Genomic DNA, 22,632 nt, shown 5'->3' with positions numbered 1-22,632 from the left:
AAGAGGCTTGAGAAACTGAGTGGCCTGCACTTGCTATTCTCATATGCACATATAAATGTGAAGTGGATGATGTGTCCAATGTAAAATTATAGATATACCTCAGGAGGGGCAAATCAAAATCAGAATCAGATTTATTATCACTTATAAATCATGTATGGGGTGTCCAGGGAGGAGTACTACCTCTGGTGAAGGGGCTTGTTATGTCCATTCTGGAACAGCTCACTCATCTTTGGGCCCCACCGGACACTCAGCTTTCACCTGTGGTTCTAGGTAGCTGTTTGCATACGACAGCAGCCACATCCATTACACCACTTCGGCAGGCAGGCAAAACCAGGTGAAGATAGCTGGCAGGCCTCCTAACCCGGTGAGATAGGAACATGCCTGTCCCTAGTATGTGAAGTCAGCTCCAGCAGACTGGGCAGATGAGATCAACAGTGAGATCCAACTGCCAGGAAGATGGTTCTACAATGCTCTATGGAGACTGAAGGCACTAAAGTCATCATGGTCATCCACTGCAACCAAGGAAGACCCCAGTTACGATGACTATTTGTACCAGTGGATTCTGACTTCCGAGAACAAGTGGAACTGCCTCAGTACTTTTTCACTTTAAAAACTCTCCCCCACAGGTCTCACTACCATCATTGAATACAATGGACAACCAAGAGACGTCGTAATATTTATTGTTTTACTGCAGCAGTACAGTGCAAAGACATAAAAATTACTATAAGTTACAGAATAAATGCATAGTGTTAAAAGGAGAAATTATGACGTGGTGTTTGTGGGTTCTTGGACCGTGCAGAAATCTGATGGCCGAGGAAAAGAAGCTGTTTCAATAACATTGGGTCTGTTTCTTCAGCCTCCTGTACCTTCTCCCCAATGGTAATAATGAGAAGACGGAAAGTATGACAATGATTCGGACTACGGTATTAATGGATTTGCGGCTAAATTTGCTGATGATACAAAGATAGGTGGAGGAGCGGGTAGTGTTGAGGAAACAGAGAGCTTGCAGAGAGACTTAGATGGTTTAGGGGAATGGGCAAAGAAGTGGCAAATGAAATACAATGTGGGAAAGTGTATGGTCCTGCACTTTGGTGGAAGAAATAAACAGGCAGACTATTATTTAGATGGGGAGAAAATTCAAAATGCAGAGATGCAAAGGGACTCGTGAGTCCTTGTGCAAGATACCCTAAAGGTTAACCTCCAGGTTGAGTCGGTTGTGAAGAAGGTGAATGCAATGTTGGCATTCATTTCTAGAGGTATAGAATATAAGGTACTTGTGAGACCACACTTGGGAGTATTGTGTGCAGTTTTGGGCCCCTTATTTTAAAAAGAATGTAATGACATTGGAGAGGGTTCAGAGAAGATTCCAGGAATAAAGGGTTACCATAAGAAGAAAGTCTGGCAGCTCTTGGGCTGTATTCCCTGGAGTTCAGGAGAAGGGGGATTTCATAGAAACATTCCAAATGTTAAAAGGCCTGAGCAGATTAGATATGGCAAAGTCATTTCCCATGGTAGGGGAGTCTAGGACAACAGTGTGTACGGGGTCTTTCTTTTGTTACATTTAAAATGGCGACTTTGTTATGTTAATCTGGGGAATGCAGCTCTGTTGTGCTTTAATGCTGAAGAGAGTTTGCGCTAGCAGTTTCTTTTACTTTAAGTTGAGATAGCAGCCTTCTATTAGCCAATGGGTGGTTATGTATCGTTTTGTTTTCGGATGCCATGCTGTATCATATGACTGTGGACGGGGTTTTGGCGGCGAGTTGGAGGAGAGACGAGGAAGACCGTGGACGTATGGAGAGGCTCCGGTCGATCACTCAGGGTGGTCCCGAGCCGTGAGTCGACGGAATTCGGGTGGTCGTCTGAAGTCGAATTGAGCTCCAACGGTAGCGCGCGAAGAACTTGGACTTTGATAAGTGTTGGCGCCTTTTTTTTTCATTACTTTCCTCTCTGTATCAAATGTATATTAATGTCATAGAATTAGTAATATCTATAAAGTGTATTTGTTAAAATTTACTGGGTGTGCTGGCTGATGATTGATGTTTGTGATTGATTCGGGCGGCGACCAACCCTGTGGGGAGTGTTGAGGCGGGTGCTGGGCTGGATTTCCCCTAGACATACACGAGCCAATATAACGGAATGTTAGAAGTGCATGGCTTCAGAATTGAAAGATGTCCTTTTAGAACTGAGATGCAAATAAATTACTTTAGTCAGAGGGTGGTAAATCTGTGGAATTTGTTGCCAAGAACAGCTGTGGAGACCAAGTCATTGGGTGTATTTAAGGCAGAGATAGATAGGTTCTTGATTAGCCAGGGTATCAAAGGGTATGGGGTGAAAGCAGGGGAGTGGGGATGATTGGAAGAATTGGATCAGCCCATGATTGAATGATGGAGCAGACTCAATGGGCCGAATGGCCTACTTCTGCTATATCTTATAGTCTTAGTGATGGATGCTGTCTTTTGAAGGTTTCCTCAAAAGTAGGGAGAACTATGCCCATGATGGAGGTGGCTGAGTCTGAGACCCTCTGCAGCCTCTTGTGACCCTGTGTATTGGAGACTCCACAGCAGGTTGTCATGCAACCAGTCAGAATGCTCCCCATCATACATCTGCAGGAATTTGTAAGTCTTTAGCAATATATCAAATGTTATTATTGAAATAGAGCCACTGGTGTGGCATTTTGTGATTACATCAATATGTTGGCATCAGGATAGATCCTTGGAGATGTTGACATGCAGGAATTTGAAGCTGCTCACCCTTTGCACCACTGATCCCACAATGAGGACTCATGTGTGTTCTCTGACTTCCCTTCCTGAATTCCACAATCAATTCCATGATCTTGTTGACATTGAGTATGAAGGTGTTGTTGCGATACCATTCAACCAGCCAATCTCTCACTCCCATATACCTCCTTGTTGCCATCTCATCGTCTTATAGTGCTTGAGATATGAATGGGTGATTGAATTACTGCACGCTTCCTTCTACTGCTTCCACTTGCTAATGGCTTTCCATATATTTCTCCTCCAGCTTCAGCTGTAATGGGCAATGGAGAGTCATATGAAGTTATGGCCATATTAGAAAGATTTCGGGATTATCCTTAAAGCATTTATTCTGTTCTTCTGTCACAAGGTAGAATGTAGATGGAAATATTACTAGTTGCTATTTACTGCTACAGCATATTTCAGTTTTCTCTTGAATACCACTGAAATATGCAGTGTAATTTAATGTTACTCTTTGTTGCATTTTCTGATATAGCTATTTCAACTGTTCTTTAAAATATGTGCTGTGCTTTAGTTAGGAACAATATTTGAATGCTTCAATCTTTCTAATGTAGACAACCATTTTTGCTCTTCTCTTATGATTATCATCATCCAGTACTCTGTTTATGAAACTATGAGTTCTTCCGTTTCTTGCTTTTTTAAAAAAAAAGGCTTGGCTGAGTCTGTCTCCTTTTCTGAAGAGCATGCGCAGCGCTGATTTTTTTTTTTACTCAACCGTTTCTCACTGCACCTTTTTTTTTACTCTTACATCTCGCTGTACTTCAGCAGGTACAGTACTCTGCAAAAGTCTTAGGCACCCTAGCTATATATATATGCCTAAGACTTTTGTATTCGTCAACGTGCAGCGGAGAGCAAGTTTGTAACTCCAACAGGAGAAAAGGATGCTGGGAATGATGAGGGTGGAACACCGTAGGAGAGGCGAGGAACAGGTGACAGAGAAGGGGTGCCAGGGTTGGGACTGGCACAGATGCAGACACACACAGCCCTGAGACACCAAGCAAGGTCATTTGATTACAAAAAATGGGCTTATTGATCATTACAGAATGTCGCTCTGGTGCTTTCCGTTCCTTCCCCTCTCCCCTCCTCTTTTCCCAACTATGATTCCCCTCTCCCTGCTCCTTTGTCACTCTCAGTCCACTATAGAGACACTTACCAGAATCAGGTTTATCATTGCTCACATATGTCAAGACATTTTTTCAGGCAGCAGTACAGTGCAATACAGAAAATGAGTACAGTAGTGTGCAGAAGTCCTAGGCAGCCAAGATATACATACCATATGTGCCTAAGGCTTTTGCACAGTACTGTACCTGTTAAAGTGCAAATATAACCATAATGAATTACTTAAACAAAGAATGCTTAATCAAACAATATATTTACAATATTACTGATATATTAAATACACTACAACTGACCCTCACACTTCCCATCCCCTGATGAGGACTCCGGTTTCTTCCTCCTGCAGTCAATAACCGGCTCTTTGGTTTTGTTGACATTTTATTGTATGGCACCATTCAACTAGATTTTCAGTCCCCCTCCTATATGCTGATATGTCATTCGTTTTGATTTGGACAACAACAATGGTGTTGTCAGCAAACCTAAATAAGGTGTTGGAGCTCTTCTTAGTCTCACAGCTGCACTTAGATTTGACTATTATAACACGTACCTAACCAATCAATCTCATTCTACCCTTCATAAACACGAGGAATTCTGCAGATGCTGGAAATTCAAGCAATGCACATCAAAGTTGCTGGTGAATGCAGCAGGCCAGGCAGCATCTCTAGGAAGAGGTATAGTCAACGTTTCGGGCCAAGACCCTTCGTCAGGGTCTCGGGGAATCATAGTTGGGAAAGTCAATGTTCAGGCCATCAGGTTGGAGGCTACCCAGATGGAATATAAGGTGTTGTTCCTCCAACCTGAGTGTGGCTTCACCTTTACAGTAGAGGAGGCCGTGGATAGACAAACTTTCGCTAATGCCTCACCTCCCCCTCATACCCCATCCGTTATTTATTTATATACACACATTCTTTTTCTCTCTCTCCAATTTCTCCCTCTGTCCCTCTGACTATACCCCTTGCCCATCCTCTGGGTTCCCCCCCCCTTTTCTTTCTCCCTGGGCCTCCTGTCCCATGATCATCTCATATCCCTTTTGCCAATCAACTGTCCAGCTCTTGGCTCCATCCCTCCTCCTCCTGTCTTCCCCTATCATTTTGGATCTCCCCCCTCCCTCCCACTTTCAAATCTCTTAGTAGCTCTTCTTTCAGTTAGTCCTGACGAAGGGTCTCGGGCCGAAACGTCGACTGTACCTCTTCCTAGAGATGCTGCCTGGCCTGCTGCGTTCACCAGCAACTTGATGTGTGTTGCGCATTCTACCCTTCGTAAGCTTTGGAGCATTTAAAATCCACAACTCATTTACTAACTTTCATCAAGTCTTTTTAAACAAGGATCTCATTCCAAAACATCAGCTGTTTATTTCTCTCCATAGACACTACCTGACCCGCTGAGTTCTACCAGCATTTTGTTAATGATGTTCTGGATTTCCATCATCTGCAGAATTTCGTGTTCATCGTTTCTGGCCTTTCCTTCCCCTACAATTTATTTCAACCTTATAACCTTCCAAGATATCTCCAGTCCTCCAATTCTGCCCTCTTGAACATTCCCAAATTCAACTCCCACCTTAATTATACCATTGGCCTGCAAAATCCTACTCACAGAAATTCTCTCTCTTAACTGTTAAGCCTCTCTTCTTCTCTTTTATAAGAATTATCGTAATGCAAATCTATTTGATTAAACTTTTGCTCATTTACTCTATCTCACTTTGTAACCTGATGTCAAATTTTGTTTGATAATGGTCCTACGATACTGTACCATGTTTACTTACTTATTCTTCACTTATTGAGATATAGCATAGAATAGGCCCTTCCAGCACTTCGAGCCATGCTGCCCAGTAATCTCCAGATTTAATCCATGCCTAATCATGCGACAATTTTACAATGACCATGTTAATGGTACTACATAAATAAAAGGAGTATTTATTCATAAATAAATAAATAGAAACCATAGAAACTACAGCACAGAAACAGACCTTTTGGCCCTTCTTGGCTGTGCCGAACCATTTTCTGCCTAGTCCCACTGACCTGCACACGGACCATATCCCTCCATACACCTCCCATCCATGTATCTGTCCAATTTATTCTTAAATATTAAAAAAGAACCCGCATTTACCACCTCGTCTGGCAGCTCATTCCATACTCCCACCACTCCCTGTGTGAAGAAGCTGCCTCTAATGTTCCCTTTAAACTTTTCCCCCCTCACCCTAAACCCATGTCCTCTGGTTTTTTTCTCCCCTTGCCTCAGTGGAAAAAGCCTGCTTGCATTCACTCTATCTATACCCATCATAATTTTATATACCTCCATCAAATCTCCCCTCATTCTTCTATGCTCCAGGGAATAAAGTCCTAACCTATTCAACCTTTCTCTGTAACTGAGTTTCTCAAGTCCCGGCAACATCCTTGTAAACCTTCTCTGCACTCTTTCAACCTTATTTATATCCTTCCTGTAATTTGGTGACCAAAACTGAACACAATACTCCAGATTCGGCCTCACCAATGCCTTATACAACCTCATCATAACATTCCAGATCTTATACTCAATACTTTGATTAATAAAGGCCAATGTACCAAAAGCTCTCTTTACAACCCTATCTACCTGTGACGCCACTTTTAGGGAATTTTGTATCTGTATTCCCAGATCCCTCTGTTCCACTGCACTCCTCAGTGCCTTACCATTAACCCTGTATGTTCTACGTTGGTTTGTCCTTCCAACGTGCAATACCTCACACTTGCCAGTATTAAACTCCATCTGCCATTTTTTAGACCATTTTTCCAGCTGGTCCAAGTCCCTCTGCAGGCTCTGAAAACCTTCCTCACTGTCTACTACACCTTCAATCTTTGTATCATCAGCAAACTTGCTGATCCAATTTACCACATTATCATCCAGATCATTGATATAGATGACAAATAACAATGGACCCAGCACTGATCCCTGGCCTCCACTCAGAGAAGCAATTCTCTACCACCACCCTCTGGCTTCTTCCATCAAGCCAGTGTCTAATCCAATTTACCACCTCTCCATGTATACCTAGCGACTGAATTTTCCTAACTAACCTCCCATGTGGGACCTTGTCAAAGGCCTTACTGAAGCCCATGTAGACAATATCCACCGCCTTCCCTTCATCCACTTTCCTGGTAACCTCCTCGAAAAACTCCAATAGATTGGTCAAACATGACCTACCATGCACAAAGCCATGTTGACTCTCCCTAATAAGTCCCAGTCTATCCAAATGCTTGTAGATTCTGTCTCTTAGTACTCCCTCCAATAACTTACCTACTACCGACGTTAAATTTACTGGCCTATAATTTCGATCCTTTTTTAAACAACGGAACAACATGAGCCACTCTCCAATCCTCCGGCACCTCACCTGTAGACAACGACATTTTAAATATTTCAGCCAGGGCCCCTGCAATTTCAACACTAGTCTCCTTCAAGGTCCGAGGGAACACCCTGTCAGGTCCCGGGGATTTATCCACTTTAATTTTCCTCAAGACAGCAAGGACCTCCTCCTTTTCGATCTGTACATGTATAGAGGAACTTGAAAATATAAATACCAAATTCTTTTAAACTGTTCTCCTAATCATCCGCTATTCAATGTCCATCTTATAGCTAAATTATTGTATTTTTACTGCTATCCTTCTGACAGAGGGTGATCACTATAAATAGACAAAATAAAGCATAGAATTGATTTTTATTTGAAAGAAACAAGTCATGCAGCATGCCTGTGTAATTTTCCACATTACAGAGCCTTAGCTTTTTGTAGAATTCCTTTATCAATTGCTCTGCAAAGCAGTAAACAATTAATCATTATAGTGTGCAGGTTCTATAATTCAATAAGATTCTCTATTCACAATGTTTTTAATATACCTGTTCCTGGAAGATGGCCTCCTGGCTTTTCATTTGTTGATACTGCTGCAGTAATTTCTCCTCCTCCAGTTCTTTTCTTCTTCTGCTCTCCGAAATGTCAATAGGGAAATTTTTCAGAGCTCGTTGCATGCAAAGGTAACATAGCTCCTTTAATATCATAGAACAAACAGCAAGTTCAGGTCACTCTCCTGTTTGGGACACATTCCAAAGCTTCTAATTACACTGTATGACTGCATGCTTTGAAAATCATTTTATGACTAAAGATCTCTATCTTTTTATTATATTCTCATCCTTACTTATAGTTCCATTTTCTAAAAAGCAATCTAATACGCACAGTAACAGTATGGATTTGTAGTGAAAAGTAATAGTGATGCCATCAGCTCTTGCTATTTTAATGGGAGAGATATGACAGCTACTTCTGGAATATATGCGTATGCAGTTAAATATGGAATACCCACTCCTTCACAGGAAGCACTGTTTTCAATATTCTCCAGCAAAATCTGCTGAATAAGTGAACTGATAAGAACTTTGGAAACTATATATGTGAAACAAAATCTTGAAAATGTTGTGCTTTGCTGCAAGAAGTTTAACGTTGTTTGTGATGGCTTACAAATCCATGACTAATTATTACAGAACTTCAAGACCAGTGGCTCCCAAACTTTTCCGGGTTTCTTCCTCCTTAGTTCTCAGAGCACATCCCAAGCACCACCTCCACCCCCCCCCCCCCACTTTCCAGCAATTACATTAAAAATATAAATAATTCTGATTTACAATGCAGTGAAAGAAAATCATAACTGCAAATTCAAAGCAGAGAAAAATAATTGAAAAAATTATTTAAATCTACTTAAAGCTTTAAATAAAACTACTTCTTCATTTAATAACAGTAATCATTGACAACTTTAGAGCATACATTAGTCGTCTAACTATTCACTACTTCATTGTTTTTTCACCTTTCAGTGAGATGGTGCCATAATATCAGCTTCTCAGCATCAGGCTGAATGTCACTCAGACAGAATCGCAGTACCCCATGTTGAGTAATTTGCAGTTTGTTTCATTGCTTTAAAGAAGTTGGACGATTGTATTGAAACTGCACTTCATTAAATATGATGTTGGAAATAATGAACATCTTGACCTTTTTCCACAGTGAAGGATAGGTTCAGAGATTTCTTTCTGCAACCAGAAGTCTCGATGCTTTACTGAACTTTTGCTTCAGCTCAAAGTCAATTTGTAGCAAGATCAGTTCCTCCTCCATCCTTCCTGATTCCTCATTACAAGTGTTCAAGAATGGATTTATTACTCAATGTGGAATTTAGATTAAGATCTTGAAGTATCTGACATATTTTATGCAGCTCACCCATGTGGGCACAGTATACTTGAAGATCATCATCTGGTACTCTTTCTTTCTCTTCCAACTCAGAAAGGTCTTAAATTGCACTTAAATAGGGCTAACTTGGACAGAAATGTGGAGATGACTGATATGACTTTGATTTATTCTCCTCCCATCCGGTAGGTGCTACAGGAGCCTCCACTCCTGCATCAGCAGGCACAGGAAGAGCTTCTTCCCTGAGGCTGTGACCCTGCTGAACCTCACATCACAGCACTAAGCAGTATTGTACCCATATTGTACAGACTCAGTACTTTTATATTTGTGTGCTGTAGCACTTACTTTTTATTCGCAGGTATTTTGTAAATAACATTGTTCTTTGCATTTCTGGTTAAATGCTAACTGCATTTCATTGGCTTTGTATCTGTACTCGGCACAATGACAATAAAGTTGAACCTAATCTAATCTAATAAGATTCATATCATTTCCTTGCAATTGAAGACTGATTTCATGAAATTTTGTGAATAGTTCTGACAAATAAACAATGTCATAATAAGTTAAAGCACAGTATTAGATTTATATCACAAGTACTAAAAATAGCTTATCCTTGTCTGTAAAGACGTTGCAAACATGACTTAGAAGATATTGTGACGATGTGGAAGAAGGTCTTGTGTTCAGATGAGACAAAAAGTGGAACCTATTGGCTTCAACACTAAGCGGTATGTGGGCATAAATCTAATACCGTGCATCAGCGAGTAACACCAACATTACTGTAAAGGTAGCATCATGATATGGGAATGCATTTCAGTTGCAGTGACTAGAAATCTGGTCAGGATTGATGGGAAGATGAATACTGCTTAAACTGGGAAGGAAGTTCATTTTTCAGCAGGACAACAACCCAAAGTACCCTGCCAAAGCAACCATGGAGTGGCTTCAGATGAAGAAAATTGATGTCCTGAGTGGCCCAGTCAAAGTCAGGCCCCAATCGAACATCTCTGACAAGACTTCAAGATTTTTATTCACCACCGCTCCCCAATTAACATGGCACAGTTTGAGCAAATCTTGCTGCATCACATCATGCAAAGCTAATAGCTACAAGAGGTGGTTCAACCAAGTACGGAGCAAAGGGCAATGAATACCTTTGAACTGTTGACATTTCAATTTTTGAATGTTTAGATTTTCATGCTTTGCAATTTTCTCTGTTTTGGGGCTTTACTGTGCAAACAGAAGCATGCGATTCACAAATAAAAATTCAATTAAATTGATCAAAATCCCTGGTTGTAATACTCATTTTTGTGAACAAAGGGTTGCAGGATTAATATTTCTACAAGGTATTGTATTTCTAGTGCCCTTGCAAATAACATTGTTTTTGAAACATGCTTTCTTCTTTTAAGGAGCTAACATAACTAAGCCCGGCAAGGTTGACTCATCCAACTGCAGAGCAAATTCTGTTGTCCTAGGTATGTTGCACAATGCATCTTCCACATTTTCAAACATTTCATTTATTCATCTTTAAACGGAGTTGTCGCTGAGCAGAACCGTTTTAATTATTTGGTCTAGTGTCTTATGCAAAACCACACTCAGAACATCCCTTTCTGTTGGCAGTATCAGTTCTTCTCCAATTGTATGGGGCTTTCTAAATTTAGCAATGAACAATGAAAAATTTTGTATGAAGCGCAAACTGTCACTGTTTTGTTGTGAAGTGCTGGCAAACATGTTTTGCAGTGTTTTCCATTTCTGAAAGTTTTCACGAAGCGACTGAAAGTAAGCAAGTTCTTGTTTGCTTTATCCAAATGTATTCCCTTCAAATGTTTGAGGAGCCTGGCCAGTTTCATTGCCTCATTTGTAAAAGACTTTTTTTCCACACAACAGACACAATGGCTGCTTTTAGTTGCTTGGTGCTGGTATAGATTTATAGTTCAGATACTCCACTCTATACTGACTAGTTCTTTTTCATTTGGTCTGCTGTTGCCATTTTCATTATGGATGAATGATCATAGTCCATCGGCTATTGTTTAAATCCAACCTCAAGTGCTGTAACGAATAAAAGGGAAAGGTATGATGTCATCATTGCTCAGGCAAGATATGACTCTCTGCCTGAAGTGGGGCAGCAATATCTCAGTTAGGCCAATATGATCAAGTACATTCAAAAGGGTAGATTCTGAACTTTACCCCATCGAATGCCTAACCTAATTCACAGGAATTGCATCACTGCATGATTAGAGTATGGGAATCATACTAGCTAGTACTGTACTGTACTAGTGAACAGCAATAATGCATGGGCCAGGCCTGGAAATAACACAATTTCTTCAGTCCAGATTTCTCATGATATGCCAAATACAGAAGTGTCTCATTGCTTTTCAACAACTATAACATGCGTTGAGCATGTTAAGAGAATGGTGGGTTAGCAAGAGGTGAGGTAATTACATGATCATTGTAATCATTTTCCAGGAACTGAGGATCAAATGATTATAATGTTATTTATTTCTTAAATTAAGCTTGTAATCCCTCAGCTGCCCCCCTTGCTACCAAGTGCCCTTCCCACCATCCCCTTTATCTTTATCGCCCCCTTAGAAACTCTCACCACCCCCAAGTGAGTGATAATGCCCACTTTGAGATCCATTGTTCCAGACTCTAAAATAGCTAATTTAGTATTTATGCATTATCATTCCCTCAGATAATAATTTCGAATTCCCATGCTTAAAAAAATAGTGAAAAATATATTGTTACTTCTACCACTGGAGCCCCCCTTGTGGTGCAACAGTGGAGCCCCGTCTTGTTGACTGCATTAACTCAGGGATTTGATTTTAAGTATTTTCAATTGGGATCATAGATCTTACAACTTGGAATCAAAGCAGAGGGTATAACTTTACTTAAATTATTTTCTTTTACTAATAACATGCAAGGATATGTAAAAACTACTACAAAAGATTTACAGTTTTCATAATTGGTTAATCTCTTCTCCTGGTAAGAGACTCTCACAGGAATTCTCCCCACAGGAATTTCTCACATGCCAATGTAGCCCTGCATGCTTTGGATCAGCAAGAGTGGTCGTCCACATCAAGCTAAGTAAGAATAGGATTTGGGAGGGAGGAACAGTGATTCTGGATCTAGGTCAGCAAAATCTAACCCATTATGATTGTCTGTAGAACCCTGCCTGATTACATTATTGTTATTGAAAGTAAGGTATTATCTGGAGGTACCAGGCATGAAGGGTTACTGACACCCCAAAGAGATTTCTTCCTTCATTGGCAACTTTCCTCAATGTTAGGCATAAGTACAATTGATTTCTTGGTGTTTACAAAATCTGATATATTATACTTAAGGTAGAAACAAATCACAATATCTTTCTTTACATTTCATCTGTTATCTGAAGCCTGTAAAATTGCAAGTTTGGGGCATACTTAGCATTCGGGCATATCTGAGTAACAAATATTTGCAATAGGTTGTGCTAGGGCATATTCTTTCCATTCATTTTATTTTAACCTGATGTAATATTGCACTGCCATCCAGAAGAATTTAATTCTTTCATTAAGGATGTTTTTGAAGAAATAGTGCTCACCTCACGTCATCAGTTTGTCCACCAGGACCTCTGGATAGGCATCAAAAAAGTGGGAAAGAAAGTTTTCAACCAATTTGCATAGCCAAAAAAGGCTTCAGAATTGGCAAACCAAAGAGCAAACAGTGGATATAGCTTTGCCAGATGAGATGTAACACAATTTAAATAAGGGTCAGTTGAGGCACCTTTTAAGTACCATGTGAAATTTCATATATCATGTTTTTGAATTACCAAACACAGGAGAAAAGGAGAGTGAGAGCATTTGAAAATAAGGCTCAGAATTAAAATGATATAAATGTCATAAGAGTTGAGCGCTTGTTTGGTTCTTGTTCTCATTAAAACTGGCGGCAAAGAGATAAAGACTAAAGGGTTGTATCATAGTAGAGAAGCACAAAGTTTGAAAGATTAACATTTCAGAATGTGATTATGTCCAGTAACCCTAGACACTCAATAACATGGGTGATATATATAAATAGTCTACACTTTACAATGAGGCTCTTGTTATTTCAAGTTTTAAGTATTGCATTCATATATAAGGTTGGAAATAGCATTAGATTTCTCTCTTCTCCTTGTGAACCTATGAACTTAAACAAATGGCATAGACCATTAGAAGATAAAAAAATGGCCCAATGCCTTAAGAAATTGCATCCATCAAGATCAAGTGTTGGTCCTCCAACCTTCATTTGGATGTTGTCTATAATGTTTACAACACAAAAGTTACTTATGAGAAAAAAAAAATTCCTATACTGATTCCTCAGACTTAAAGTATTACATACCTGTCCTGCCCTGCAATGATCAGAACAGGCAGTGGCAGGTGGTGTTTTGATCTTTATGGTTTGCACATTTGTACTTTGAATGGCAGACTGACAGGATAAAGAACGATGTGGAGAAGGCCACCTGAAGATATATTGAGAAAAAAAATACATGATTTAAAATCACTGCATTAAATCACTATATTTAACATCTTCAGAGTAATGGGGGTAGGTCGAACCTTATGGTCTGCCTGGCCCTATGCCATGCTGTTTATTCCAGTGTGGCCCAGGGCTGCGTCCTTCATTGAGAGCCTGGTTCCCAACACATCCACATACCGCATATCACCCCTAGACTATATCAGCACTGACAGCTGGCTGGATCAGAATCTCACTCATAACTGATGAGAATCTTATCCCAGACTCAAATGCTGTGAAATGCAAGTGTTACCACTGAATATTTGTTAATGTCAATGATATTTATATTCAATTACACTCAAGCCACATAAAAAATTAAAATATTACATTATATTAAAACTTTTACATTAATAAATAGGAAATAATACCCATGCATTAAAAATCAACTGGGGTCTATAAAACTTAAATAAATATTAAAAACTCACACTCAGTGCTTTCAGAACAGCTTTTTTCCTCTATCATCAGATTTCTGAATGGTCCATCAAACCATGAACACTATCTCATTATTCCTCTTTAGCACTATTTATTTATTGATTGATTGTAACCCATAGCAATTTTTATGTCTTGCACTGTGCTGTTGCCACAAAACAACACATCTCAGAAACTGCTGATTGGCATTTTCACACATAACAGTCTCTAGAGTTTACAGAGAATGGTGCGAAAAACAAAAAACTTCCAGTGAGCAGCAGTTCTGTGGGGGGTGGGGGGAAGCCTTGGAGAATGGCAGACTGGTTCAAGCTGACAAAGATGATGGTAACTCAAATAAGCATATGTTACAACAGTGGTGTGCAGAAGAGCAACTCTGAATGCACAATACGTCAAACCGTGAAGTGGATGGGCTACAACAGCAGAAAGCCACAAACATATACTTAGTGGCTTTGTTATTAGGTACAGGAGTTACCTAATAAAGTAGCCACTGAGTGTTGATGTGTAGTGAAAAACTCACCCGTACTATCTCAATCCTAATACAGAAGGTAATTAATACAGTGGCCTCTGAATGTATCTATCTGAGCTCTCTCATTAACAAAACATTTTGCCCACAGAACTACTTTTAAAAAATAAGTGTTAATAGTTTCAAGGATCCCACAATATCAGCACTTCACAGACAACCTGATGACCCTCAACGAACAGGGGCCTCAGAGTGTGCTCTGCACCAGGCCTGGCCTACGGTACTTCATAATTAGTGGTAGAAGTATTAAAATCTCAGCTAGCAGAAAACACCAAAACTGCTTTGATGAGAATGACCAGGACATCCTGGAGCTAATTAATTGCAAATACAAGGCATTCTTGAATTTGAAACACCACCATGCCTCAAGAGAATAGAAACAATGCTACAGACACCTGACAGTTAAGGTTCAAAAGAAGAGTTACAACCTAAAGAAATGACAATGCATGGAAAGAATGCATGACATCTAGAACTCAGTGATAACCACAAGATGCAAGGATTCTTTGGATCTGTCAGGGCTCAAACATCAAGGGTTCACCTCACTGTTGATCTAAGAGCTGAGGAGAACTTATCAAGAAGGATGGAGTCAGTAACCTTGAAAGAAGTACTTAAAAGAACTCTTCGAACTGTAACATTTTAAAAATTTAACTCCTTTTGATTCCATCCCACATCGAGCAACTTGGCCCAATATCACTAATGCCACTGACTGGCGATAAGATGATAAGACCATATACCAACTGGAAAGTTACAAAGCTTCAAAGGCGAACAGAATTCATAGTGAAGTTCCAACACTTGGTGGAGCCAAGTGCGGAGGACATTTCAGAGAATCTCAAAGCCAGTGTAATTGTGACCATCTTAAAAATGAAAGATCTGATCATGGAAACTATAGATGGATCTCACCACTATCTGTTGCAGGACGGGTTATCACAAGAGTTCTCCTCACCTCCTCTTCCCTGTCGCTAATAAGCTCCTCTCTGAATCACAATGTGGACTTTATCTATCTACAGGAACCATACATATGATTCACCATACAAACACTCCCAAGAGAAATGCAGGGAGCAGTATCAGTCACTGTACATGGCATTTCTGACCCCACAAAAGCTCCTATTTGATCAATCATGAAGGAATGTAAAATAAACTTCAAATTTAGCTGACTTCATGAAGCTGCCTCCATCCTAAATCTGCTACATCTCAGTGTAGACAAGTGTCAAGCAAGATTGCATCTGCATCTCAAAACTCTTCTGATTTTTTTTGCTGCAGTACAGTACCCCACTTACACAAACTAAAAGACATGTGGAAAAGTGTTCCATTAACATTCCAACAACAGCACAACCAAGAACACTTCAACCCCAGTTACGAAGCTGCAATACAGTGATAATATTTGGGCATGTTGAGCACAATATCATTATTGACTTATTCAATGAGAGAATACAGTATCTTGGAAAAAGTATTTGCACCATACAGTCATTTTCACATTTTGCTGTCTCATTTTCTAAATTTAAAATATATTGAAGTAGAATTTTTGAGCTAATTTACAAAACATTGTACAGCATGTCAAATCAAAAGAAAAATTCCCAATTCCCAAACCTGTCAACAATTTACTAAAAATTAAAAACCAAAAATGTGAGGCTGCAAAACTGTTCATCCCCTTAATAATTACTACTCCAGCTTTCCTCAGGTGCAGTATTACCTTACCAACTCACCCAGTTTGTTAATGTAGAAAACTGGAGGATCACCAGTTTTCAATGAATTCATAAGTATAAATACCCCCTCTGTAAAGTATGGTAAATTTTCAACAGACCAATCCAAAATGAAGACAAAAGAGCATTCAAGACAAGTCAAGGAAATGATAATAGAGAAACACAAATCTGACGAAGAGTACAAGACTATCTCAAAGACACTGAACATACTTCTACACTTACTCAGTGCAGCCTATCATGAAAAAGTGGAAAAAATATATAAATGCAACCACAGTGCCTAGGTCAGGCCACCCCTTTAAATTTAGTTGCCGGAGAAGAATGGCACTTGTAAGAGAAGCAACTGTGACAGAACACTGCAGAAATCAGTGGCTGCAACTAGAGATGAAGATCATGGCTCCCCAATCTCTAAGGCCTTGCACGAAAGGAATATTTATGGATGAGTGGTAAGGAAAAAGTCCAACTAAAAAAAACATATCTTTGCCTGTAAAGCCTTTGCAAAGTGTCACTTAGAAGATACTGTAAAGATGTGGAAGAAGGTCTTGTGGTCAGACGAGACAAAAGTGGAACTTACTGACCTCAACACTAAGCAGTACATGTGGTACAATTATAATATTGTGCATCAGCCAGATATCACCAACCATACTGTAAAGTATGTTAGAGGTAGCATCATGCTATGGGGATGTTTTCAGCAGGAGGGTCTAGAAATCAAGTCAGGATTGATGGGAAGATGAACGCTGCTAAGTACAGATAAATCCCGGATGAAAACCTGTTAGCTTCTGCAAGAAAGCTTGGACTGGGGAGGATGTTTATCTTTCAGCAGGACAGCGACATAAAGCACACTGCCAGAGCAACTTTAGAATGGCTTCAAATGAAGAAATTTGATGTCTTTGAGTGCCCCAGTCAGAGTCCTGACCTTAACCTGATCGAACATCTCTGGCGTAACCGCAGGTTTGCTGTCCACTGCTGATCCCCATCTAACCTGACATAACTTGAGCAATTTTACAAGGAGAAATTGGCAAATCTTGCTTCCTTACATTTTGCAAAGCTAAGAGACACCTATCCAAAAGACTACTAGCTGTAATAGTTGCAAGAGATAGATGATTACTTTTGAATTTTTTAAATTTTTAGTTTTTCATGCTTTACAATTTTCCTTGTTTTTTTTTTGTCTTTACTGTGAAAGAGAAGCAAGTGCTTCACAAATAAAAATTCTCAGTTAAATTGATCAAAATCCCTGGTTGTAATACTCATTTATGTGAACAAAGGGTTGGGGGCTAAATACATTTTTAGGGCACTGCATGCCTTACACTAACTATCTGAAAGCCCAGCCTTGCTTTGTAATATCCCACAAATAAAGGTTCATAGTTGGATTCTGGAAATATGGACCACTCTCCATGTCTCAGAAGACCTCTCTGAAGGTAAATGCAAAAAATTAAATTCACCTTTGCCTTCAGTATGCCAGCACAGCTTTGGACATTTAAGGAAAAACATTAACTATTAAGACCTCAGATCAGGTACAGAATTTATAGTTAACTGGGTGGCAATAATCCCCATATTCCAGTATGCTTCCACCATGGACTTCCACCAAGAGACAATTCAAAGCACTCAATCAACACTATCATGATTGGTTCCACAAAAATCCTTCAAATTCACTGGCAGCAGAAGTAAATCAATGTTAATATCTTTCCCTATGCCAACATCTCAAACGTACGTGTTCTAATTACACTCAGTCATTTCCATTGTGTCAGCTGCCTCATCTGCATGCTCCCAGACCAGACATTCTACACTGTTGTGTCATAAAAAGAGAATATCATTATATAGAAGAAACAATAGAAGAGAATGTATTACAATGGATTTAATCACAGAAACAGACTATTCATACCAATTACCTTAACCAAGCATTGGCTCTATTCAAGCCTCATCCCATATCACTTTATCTAACTGTCAGCTTAACCTCAGCTCTATCTCCTCCACGCTTATCCAGTTTCCCTTCATTTCCGTCCATGGTATTCACCTCAGCTGTTCTTGTGGTAGTGAGATCCATGTTCTTAGCATACTTTCCATAACATAATTGGTCCTTAATGATTATAGACAATTAAAATGGCCAAGAATTTTTGGTGGTTGGGGCCAAGAATATACAGAGCAGGTAGAGTCTCTGTGGGAAATACCTGGATGGAGCTGTTCCAATCCTTATTGTTGAGGTTCTGCACTGTGACAGGGTCTTACGTAATATAATTTAGTCATAGGCTGGAGGGAAGTGCACACTATCTTGCCCAACAATTGAAGAGAAAAGAACAGACAGATAACAGAGCTATACATTCAGCTTAACCAGTTGAGTATCTAACATATTCAAAAACTACTAAAAAGTAATAAAACTATTAAAAATACTTTAAAACATTTTTAAAAGTACAGAAACAATTAAACTATTTTAAACAGCTTAAACATTGAAAAAGAATGCAAAATGATGATTTATTTAGCTCATTACAACTACTTCACTGTATTGAATTGAATCGATGCACTACATTCAATCTGATTCAAGTAGCTCAGTCATAAAGCAATATAGCACAATACAAGCCCTTCAACCCAATGAGCCCAAGCTAACCATGATGCCCACCCAGCTATTCACTATTTCATGTGTTCAGCCTATATTCTCCCTCACAGTCACCACAGAATCAGTCCCAGGCTGCCGGAGGATTCTGCAAGGGCTCGAAAAGCTGGTGGAGTGAGCCCGGATGCGTTTCAAACCTGCCAAATCAAGATCGATGGTACTGAGGAAAGGGAAGATGGAGAACAAGTTCCGGTTCAGCATCACAGACATAGCCATCCCAACCAACACAGAAAAGCCAGTCAAGAGCTTAGGCAAAGTTTTTGACAGCTCTTTAAGGGACGCAACATCCATTCAGGCAACCTGCACCGAGTTGGATGGCTGGCTGAAATCTGTGGACAAGTCTGGCCTACCTGGGAAGTTTAAAGCCTGGGTGTATCAGCATGGCATTCTTCCTGGAATCCTGTGGCCCCTCCCCGTCTATGCAGTTCCGATCTCGATAGTCGAAACCTCAGAGAGGAGGGTTAGCAACCACCTCAGGAGATGGCTGGGGCTGCCAAAGAGCATGAGCAGCATCGCACTCTATGGACACTGCAACTGCCCTTCAAATCCTTGGAGGAAGAATTCAAGGTAACAAGAGCCAGAGAAGTGCTACAGTATAGGGACTCAAGTGACCCGAAGGTGGCTAGAGCAGGGATCCGTAAGTACTGGCAGGAAGTGGAGGGCAAAGGAAGCTGTTCAGGAGGCAGAGGCAAGGCTGCGTCACAGGAGGCTGGTGGGAATGGTCACATGAGGCCAAGCTGGGCTAGGATCCTTTCCAACTCCCCAAATGGACACCAGAAGGAAGGAAAGGCGTCGTCTAGTTCAGGAGGAGGTGAGAGCAGTAGTGGAGGAGATGACAGCCTGCAAGGCGGTGGGAATGAAGCAACAGGGAGCTTGGACAAGATGGGAGAATGCGGTTGAGAGGAAAGTGACCTGGGCTGATCTTTGGAAAGCCGAACCACACCGCATCCAATTTCTCATCCAGGCAGTGGACAATGTGCTTCCAAGCCCATCAAACCTGCACACATGGGGCAAGGCAGAGTCATCTGCGTGCCCACTATGCTCCAAGCGAGGAACCCTGGAGCACATCCTCAGCGGCTGCGCAAGGGCTCTTGGTGAGGGACGGTACAGGTGGAGGGATGATCAGGTCCTGAAGACCATCGCTGAAGCCGTCAGCGCAGGAGTTGAGTGGGCGAAGCGGACCCGACCCTCCAAGCAGACCATTGCCTTTGTCAGAGCTGGGGAGCAGCCAATACCTGCCAAAAGAACATCTGCAGGCATTCTGACCTCTGCAAGGGACTGGCAGCTATTGGTGGACCTCGAAGGGCAGCTGAAGTTCCCCAACCATATCGCAGCCACCACCCTGCGACCAGACATTGTCCTAGTGTCTGAGTCTACTAAGCAAGTGGTGCTGCTGGAGCTGACAGTCCCATGGGAAGATAGCTTGCAGAAGGCCTTTGAAAGGAAGTTCTCCAAGTACGCAGGACTGGTCAGCAACTGTCAGCAGGCTGGATGGAGAGCGAGGTGTCTCCCAGTGAAGGTTGGTTGTAGGGGATTCGTAGCCCATTCTTTAGTTAGAGCATTCAGCATTTTGGGCACCGAGGGAGAGAGGAAGAGGAGAGCCATCCGCAGTACCACCGATGCGGCAGAGAGGGCCTCAAGATGGCTGTGGCTCAAAAGAGGGGAGCCATGGAGTCATAAGTAGCTGGCCATCTGGACACAAGCTGGGGCTTGATCAGCCCTGGCTGGGTCACCTGGAGGAGGTTGTATGATGTTGAAAGACCCGAAACACCCGATGATTCCAGGAACATCACTGAAGATGTGTCCAGCAGCGTCAATAGATGTATGTACACAGCTAAGCCCTGATCGTCCGTGTTACCTGTCCAAGTGCTTTTTAAATTATACTATCTTGCCTGCTCAACCACTGCCTCTGGCCACTTGGTGCAGAATCCCTGTGGGAAATTCCTGAATGGAGCTGTTCCAGTTCAGGTCCATAAACTCACCACTTCCTGCGTGGAAAAAGTTGCTCTCAAGTCCACTTTAAATCTTTCCCCTCTCACCCTACACTATGCCCCCTAGTTTTTCATTCCACTACCCTGGGGAAAAGATTGTTACTGTTTACTTTATCAATGCTTCTGAAATTATTACACATTTCTATTAAGTTGCCCCTCATTCACCTACATTTCAAGGAACAAAGTAGTAGTCTAGCCAACTTCTCCCTTCTGGACCTGGCAACATCCTTGCAAATCATTTCTGCACTCATCTTAACCACATCTTTCCCATAACAAGATGACAAAAAACAAACATAGTACTCCAAGTGCAACTTCATGAATGTCATTTACAACTGCAACATAATATCCTAGCTCCTAGAGCCCTGACTGATGAAGACCAGCACACTAACACTATTTTTATCAACCTGCCTACCTGTGACACTGTTTTCAATGCACTTGTATTCCTATGCCCTTCTGTTTTTTTACACTCCCTGGTGCCCTACTATTCATAGTATGTCCTCTGCTGGTTTGACTTTCCAAAATAGATCATCCCACATACAAGGGGCGATTGATAAGTTTGTGACCAAAGGTAGAAGGAGTCAATTTTAGAAAACCTAGCACATTTATTTTTCCTACATTTACAAACTTAGTCCAGCAGTCGTGGAGCAAACGGATCCCTTCTTTGTAGAAGTCGGCGTCTTGGACCTCCAGGAAGTGGTGCACAGTGATTGATATGTTCGTGGCCTAAGGTAGAAGGAGATGAGTTATTAACTTCAAACTTTCTGCATAATCACTCAAAGAGTTTAACTGCACATGCATGTAACGAGAGCTGTATAACTCATCTCCTTCTACCTTAGGCCATGAACTTATCAATCACCCCTGCTGTGGACCACTTCTATAAAGAAGGGATCCATATGCTCCATGACCACTGGACTAAGTGTGTAAATGTAGGAGGGAACTATGTTGAAAAATAAATGTGCTAGGTTTTCTAAAATTGACTCTTTCTACCTATACCACTAACTTATCAATCACTCCTCGTATATCAATATTGAAATCTGTTTGCCTGATTCAGCTGGATTTCCCAGAAGCGCTGGAAAAGTAATGGAATTTCAACTCACTCTATTTGTAATTAAATGCCAGAACACAGTAAAAAAAAATGTTAGAAATGAATATGAGGGTAGCCAGGGAAAGATTAGGTCACCATAGGAGCCACAAGGATAATTTATATGTGGGTGAGGTCCTAAACGTACACTTCTCATAAGCTTTCACCAAGGAGAAGGACCTGGAAAACAATGTGATCATGAAAGGGTAAATTGCTAGTCAGTATGTCAGTATCGGGAATGTGAAGATTGATAGCTAAGATTGAATGTGATAGCTATCTTGGAACATGTGGAGGTGGATGGAAACTTAACTCCAGACACTACGGGAAGAAAGTGAGGAGACATTTCTGATGGTAATCTTTGCATCTTCATTAGCAACAGGCAAGCTGTTGGAAGAATAGAGATGGCCTGTGTTGTTCCTCTGTTTAAGAGGGGCAACAGGCCAATGAGCCTTGTATCAGTTGTGAGAAATTTTCTGGAGTAAATTCAAAAGGATGAGACTTGTGCATTTCGAGGGGTACGAGGCTGATCAGGGACCATCAGTGTGATTTTATACAAGGAAAATGCCATGTCATTGATTTCATTGTGTTTCTTTTTGAGCAGTTAACTAAGAATTTCAGTGGGCATTAACTCTATAGATTTCCAGAGGGTATTTGATCCATGTTGCCTGAAGTGAAAGAGCTGAAGTGTGCCCCGACAAAGATATGCAGAATTATTACAGGCATAGAAG

General features: G+C 40.8%; 1 protein-coding gene across 5 annotated transcripts in view; it reads right to left on the bottom strand.

The window, feature by feature from the left end:
* The window catches only part of LOC140200267 (coiled-coil domain-containing protein 81-like), a 97,649-nt gene that overhangs the window by 27,220 nt on the left and 47,797 nt on the right, over positions 1 to 22,632 (bottom strand). For all 5 annotated transcript variants that reach the window (XM_072263350.1, XM_072263349.1, XM_072263351.1 and 2 more), the window contains 2 exons: positions 13,411 to 13,531; positions 7,752 to 7,898 (listed from right to left, as the gene is read on the bottom strand). In XM_072263350.1, the coding sequence (XP_072119451.1) occupies positions 7,752 to 7,898; positions 13,411 to 13,531 (268 nt within the window). The remainder of the gene's footprint in view (positions 1 to 7,751; positions 7,899 to 13,410; positions 13,532 to 22,632) is intronic.

Source organism: Mobula birostris, chromosome 7 (assembly GCF_030028105.1).
Source record: "Mobula birostris isolate sMobBir1 chromosome 7, sMobBir1.hap1, whole genome shotgun sequence".
NCBI classification, from domain to species: Eukaryota; Metazoa; Chordata; class Chondrichthyes; order Myliobatiformes; family Myliobatidae; genus Mobula; species Mobula birostris.
This window is presented reverse-complemented; position numbering and strand designations above follow the sequence as displayed.